General features: G+C 41.8%; 1 protein-coding gene across 1 annotated transcript in view; it reads left to right on the top strand.

Moving 5' to 3' along the window:
• The window catches only part of RMND1 (required for meiotic nuclear division 1 homolog), a 48,237-nt gene that overhangs the window by 17,883 nt on the left and 23,933 nt on the right, over positions 1-6,421 (top strand). Inside the window, exons 3-5 of the mRNA XM_007943210.2 lie at positions 354-429; positions 3,439-3,478; positions 6,321-6,421. Coding sequence (XP_007941401.1) covers positions 354-429; positions 3,439-3,478; positions 6,321-6,421 — 217 coding nt within the window. The remainder of the gene's footprint in view (positions 1-353; positions 430-3,438; positions 3,479-6,320) is intronic.

Here is a 6,421-nt window from a genome sequence, read left to right as displayed (position 1 = left end):
GAAAGTTTAATTCTTAAACCTTAGTTGTATTGAAACTAAGATTTTAATAATTGTTAACTAGACTAGTGATTACTGAGTCAAAATAGGTGTGAACGTGTGGTTTTAAGTGGCACTGATAATAACAACACAGGTTGTGTGAATGTTTTGTGAGGGTAATTTCTTCTGGTCTTTTCGCTTCCGTGTTTAAAGTAGTTTCCAGAAACTTAGTAAAAAGACAGGCATTGTTGTGTGTGGTGCTAACAGTCTGTGGAGAAATGAGAAGGCCCCCAGTGCTCAGTTACATGCTAACGGGTGACCCTTACACCTCGTGGCATCTGTGGCGTAGCTTTTCTTTCGTTTGTTTTAAATCATAGATGCAGCAAATATCCTGGTGATGGGCGTAGAAAGCTCTGCAAAAGAAGGGGATCCTGGAACAATATTTTTCTTCAGGTAAGATAAGGGAGACCCTTGGGAGGAGTGTGCATGTAACAGTGGTCTTTGAAGGTGTGGGTGTATCTCGTTTAACAGTAAACATCCTCAAAACATATTTGAATTTTTGTCATGTGTTTCTTACTTGATTTAGGAGAGTTGGCCAATTTTAGGAACCCTCTGGTAAATCTCCTTTATTTCTTTATTTGTAAAAATAAAGAAATTGTAAAAGAAATAATCTTCCCCCTTCTTTGTCTTCCTTTGTTGTGTGCATTTATTGCTATAAATTAGCCTCTGATCACTACTTTTGCTGTGTCCCAAAGATTTGGTATGTTGTGTTTTCATTCTCGCTTGATTCAAGGAATTTTTGAATTTCAATTTTGATTTCTTCTCTTACCCAGTCTTTCTCCAGGAGGGTGTTGTTCAGTATCCATGTTGTTTACTCTTTTCCTGTTGATCTTCCTATTGTTGATTTTTGATCATGACTGCTCATTTACCTACAGTTTAGTGGCAAATGTTACATGTTTCATTTGAAAGCCCTTAGAATATTTATTATACAAAGATGATGATACCGAATTGTGAAAAAATATCTCTAATTTTTAAATTAAACTTCGGAGGGACTTTTTCTTGAAAGAGTTCTAATACCAGATTCCAGAGTAGCTGGTGGGCAGTGATAATGATGAGAGAAGCTACTTAAAATAATGTAATGTCCTCGAGGCACTTGACTAAGACCTTTCATTAGCACATTGCAGCTGAGGAAACTGAGGGTGAGAAGGATAAGCGCGTTACCCACGGTCGTGTGGTAGAAGCACGTGGAATGCCCATCAGAAGCTAGACTTGGGTGATGTTTTTGTGGCCCTAGTCCTTCTGTCTTTGTTCCTATTCGTGCCTCACCTTCCATTTGACCCCAGCTTTGCATGTCATCAAGATTCCCACATTCATTCCAGCTAGACTCAGAGTGTCCCTGATGACGTACGTGAGGCACGCGGATTCCTGTGGACCTCCAGAGCAGCACAGTCCTGCAGAAACACAGTGCAAACCTCCTGTGTCCTTGGGGATCTGCTGGTAGCCACGTTAACACATGGATGAAATTGATTCCAACTGCATGAATAATATCACAGGTTGCCTGAGATTAATTTTAGTAATGTATGTTTTTTAACCCAACATCTACAATCTCATTTGAGTATGTAGTCAATATGAAAATAATTGGTGAAATATTTTACAGTATGCTTTTCGAACTAAGGCTTTGGAATCTGGGGTGCATTTTACACTTACAGAGAGGATCTCCATTTGGACTAGGTACACTGCAAGTACTCAAGTTCATGTAGGGGGTCCAGGTACCACGTTGCACAGCCCAGCTCTAGAGGAAGGGGCAAGGGGCACAGTCAGTCACCAGACCTCTATTCTCCTTGGAAGTGGTTTTCCAGGCTCTCACTCTGGCTATGGATTTTAAGTGTTTCACCCTGGCCTATTGCCCCAGCTTGCTAACTGGTCTCCCTGCCTGCCTCTCTCTTGCCCCACCCGCACTCTGTCTGTTGTAGGCAGGGTAATTTTTAACAGGCGGTTCTGGCCACTACAGTCTCCTACTGAAGGCTGCATGGGTTTTGACCAGACTGTTTTCTTCTCATGGCATAAAGTCCCTTCAGGGTTTGGCTGCTGCCTGCCTCTTTAACTCATTGCCCACGAGTTCCCATGTCCACAGCCTGTGAGCTGCTAGCTATTCTGTGATGGTGCCCTGCTCCGTCTCCTCTCAGAGCCCGTGATGTTCCCCTGCCATGCACCTCCCCTGTTCACTTGTCGGGCTCCTTCTGCTGGGCATGCCATTGTACTCCGTGCATAACCGTTACAGCGCCTGCCCTAATGCAGCTGGTAGTTTGAGTGTCACTTTTCTAGATCGGGAGTTCCTTGAAGGTAGACAGACTGTACTCATCTTTGTATCTCAGGTGCTAAGCACAAACCCATACGTGTACTTAAGCATGTTGGTCAAGAACTGTTTAAAGAACAATGTGGGGCCAACATATTTTTACATGTTCCTCTTTCACCTTGTCTTCCTTCAGTACAATAGCTCATACCCTTGACGTCTCATTTTCTGTACTACCTAAAACACCTCAACTCTGACACTGCAGAAATCAAATCAAACAAGTAGATCTTAAATTCTGTCAGCACCGGCATTGGATTTGCAGGCACTCCCGTGGCTTCACCATAGTTCTGTTTGAAACACTTTAAGGATGCATCTTCCATAGCTGTGTTCTGAGTCCATCAGCTCAGTCTCTTCTTCTACAACTGTTCAAGCCACAGCCGTTCAAGCATGCTCCTTTATTCTTTTCCCATAGCGCACACTGCCCTAAGGAGAGCTTGACAGGTCTCACAGATTTTCCTAAATCTGATTTTTGTACAGCATATTAACAGGTATGAAGCAGTCTGGATACATGAAGTTACATAGCCCAAGCATACCTTGTTTCATTGCACATCTGCAGATACTCATCTATGTCACAGATGCTGTGTCTTTTAGACATGAAAGGTTTGTGGCAGCCCTGTGTTGAGCAAGTCTGTCGGTGCCATTTTTCCAACAGCATGTGCTCCCTTCATGTCTCTGTGTCACATTTTGGTAGTTCTCACAATATTTCACAATTTTCATAATGTTGCACACCTAATAGACTGCAATAGAGTGTCAACATAACTTTTGTATACACTGAGAACCTAAATATTTGTGTGACTCACTTGATGTTGATCACTGCTTTCTGCAGTGATCTGAGGTATGCCTGTGTCATAATAATAGTTATTTCTTCTTCAAACCACGTGAGACACCGAATCTTTGAGAAGTCAGCATTTGTCAACAGTCAAAAAAGTGGTTCTTGTTTTAGCAAATCCATCTAGGGACCGTGATGTCAAATCAATCCATAAATCCTATTTTTAACATTGCTTCCTGGATACACCCGACAAGTCCCCTAAGCATGGCAGCTTCCCGTGTGACACTGAAGCCTGTGTTCCGCCTCTAACTTAGCCGATTCTTTCCTTCTTTTAAATCAGGGAAGGAGCGGCTGTGTTTTGGAATGTGAAAGACAAAACTGTAAGTATAAATAAAGTGTAAAAATTCCATTTTCTGACAATAAAAGCGAAATATTAGCTCTCAGTAACAGCTTTTGGAAGAGAGAACGATAATCCACAACTTCTTAGTTGTTTTGCATTGCGTATTTATTCTAACAGTTTTGTTTTCAAAAATCAAATTGTCTTGTGGCTTATTTTTAGTTTCCTACATGTTCTATTCTCTGGGCAAGTACTATTTGTAGCAAGTCACAATGGCTCCAAAGCACACTAGCCACACTGCAAATGAGGAGGTGTATTTGCATCTGGTAATCTACAAAAAATAGTGGACACACAGTTCATTGGGAGCCGGTCGCACTGAGTTTTATTCTAGACTAAGTTTTCTAGAACTTTCTGACCCATGGGAAATAATGTCTACAATATCCAAATCAAGATTTATGTGATACAGACTTTTAAGAGGCAGGAACTCTGGTGGTGTAGTGCCTAAGGCATTTGATTACTAACCAGAAGGCTGGCGGTTCACACCCACCAGCCATTCCTCAGAAGGAGGGTTGAGCAATCTACTTCCGTAGTGATACCGCCTCAGAAATCCAAGGAGGGGTCGCTGTGAGTCGGTTACAACTCTGTGACAGTGGGTTTGGATTGTTTTTGGTTTTAAGAGGCAGTTTGGTAATTTGCATCAAAAGTTTTACATTTAACCCAGCAATTTTACACCTTAAAAGTTATCCGGAGGAAAGAATCATAGTTATACATGGTGAATTATGTGCAGAAGTATTCAGCAAAACACTATTTATAATAACAAAACTAGTGCTTGAATGATTTATTTGAGAAGGATCAGCACAAGGCTTGGTGCCTATGAGGCCGAGGTTGAAGATGTCCCAGGCGTCCAACTTTTCCAGATTGTTGTAGCACTCCATCTTTTCTGACATCAGCTCCTCCTCCCCTCAATGTTCTCCCTCTCAGCTTCAGGATCCCTAGTTCACTGTAACGTCTCGCAGAACTCAGAGACTGCTCAGGAAATGGCTGTGCAGTGGTGGAGGCTGAGAAGTCCCAGATCTGTGGGTCAGGCGTCATCCTGGTGGATCCTCCTCACTCACATGGTTACAGGGGCTGACAAACACGAATCGGCAGGTCACAAGACAGGCTGCTGTCCCACAAGACTGTGGAAGTTGGTGAATCAGGGCAGACGATAGGCTGCTGGCTCGAGTCCCAAGATCCAGGGGTGAGATGATGGCGAGCCAGATGCGGGATCCAGGGCAAGACAGTGAACTTTACCAGAATTTTCATATACGTGCCCTTAAGGACACTGAGGGTGGTGACTTGAGTCACACCTTCCAGCAAGGCGGGATTCAAGATACATGCACCCAAATCCTGCCTCATCGACACTGCAGACAACTCATCCTAAAATGGAACTGTAAACACAGGCACAGAGGCTAGGATTATAGCAATCCCAAAATGAAGGACTATGGCTAGAAGGGCATATTAAGCAATTCACTGCACCACTAGAAATAAGCATAATATGCAATAATAAATACTTGTTAATTATATCATGCAACTGAGTATCCTGCAGCTCTTTAAAGTTATGTGCAAAAAACCAACTAGTTATTCCTGGGAAATTGCCGATGTAGGTGATACAGTTAAGGACAGATTACAAAACCAGTACAGTACCAGCACTGATTTGAAAATGTGCCTCATATAATCCCAGTTTTCCTACAAGGTGATACATACACATATGGGGGGAAATCCTGGAGAAAAGGAAATATAAATGACCAATAAATGGGAGAAAATTTTATTCAACTTTACTCATAAAATAAATAGAGATTGGCTGTTTGAAGTAGCAAAGCTCTTAAAACCTGACAGTACCCAGTTTTTTCAGAGTGCTCTCACAGATGATGTTTAGATTCTAAGATTGGGAAACTCTTTTGGGGAGCAGTGTAGCAATATTGATCAAATGTGTACATACGCATGCCTTGAATCTAGTAGGTCCTACAGTGGTATTACCGTAAGGCCAGAGGTGTGTGCATAAGAAGGGTTTGCTGTAACGTCATTGTGAACAGTAGAAGTGGTCCCCTGCTGACTGACGTGGAGGATGGTTCAGTCAGTGCTGGTTCCTTCATTAGAGAGAATACCATTAAAAAATGTTCATCTACACAGAGTGAGCCCACATTATATAAAAAGCTAAATAAATGGGCCCTGCAGAAAGAAAACTCTGGAAAGGGGTGCACCAAGTTTAATGCTGGCCCTCTCTGGGGGTTAGGACTTTGGGGAAGCAGAGAGCTTCCCTTTCTACACCTCTGGGTTGTTTAAAAGGAGCCCTTGTGGTGCAGTGCTTAAGTGCTCAGCTGCTAACTGAAAGGTTGGAGGTTCAAACCCACCAGCTGCTCTGCATGAGAAAGGTGGGGCAGTCTGCTTCCTTAAAGATCTCAGCCTTGCAAACCCTGTGGGGCAGGTCTACTCTGTCTATAGGGTCATTATGACTCATAATCAGCTCAGTGGCAGGGGGTTTGATGTTGTTAAAATTTGTACAAGTATGCTGCTTCTAAAAGCAAAAAGTATATAAATAATAGATTATTTATAATATAAATTAAAACACTACTAGTGATTTTATAAATCAAACCACTATTAGTGATTTTCTTTAGATTTTGAGATACTGATCATATTATCTTTATGATCATCTCTTTTCCACATGTAGAAACAAATGAATATGTCATTCTAATTAGGATCACAACAAACTTGCTTTTTCTTTCTTAAAAACTAAGCACAGAAGAAATGTCATTAAAAGTGATGGAAACATAGCATTATTAACACTGACAGGCTTTACAGAGGGTGTCAGTTACCATTGCAGATAAAATTTCCTTTTCTTCCAGATGAAGCATGTGATGCAAGTTTTGGAAAAACACGAAATTCAGCCCTATGAGATCGCGTTGGTCCACTGGGAAAATGAAGAGCTGAACTACGTGAAAACAGA

The sequence above is a fragment of the Orycteropus afer genome, unplaced genomic scaffold, assembly GCF_000298275.1.
Source record: "Orycteropus afer afer isolate SDZICR_OR568_19922 unplaced genomic scaffold, OryAfe1.0 scaffold00101, whole genome shotgun sequence".
NCBI lineage: Eukaryota > Metazoa > Chordata > Mammalia > Tubulidentata > Orycteropodidae > Orycteropus > Orycteropus afer.
This window is presented reverse-complemented; position numbering and strand designations above follow the sequence as displayed.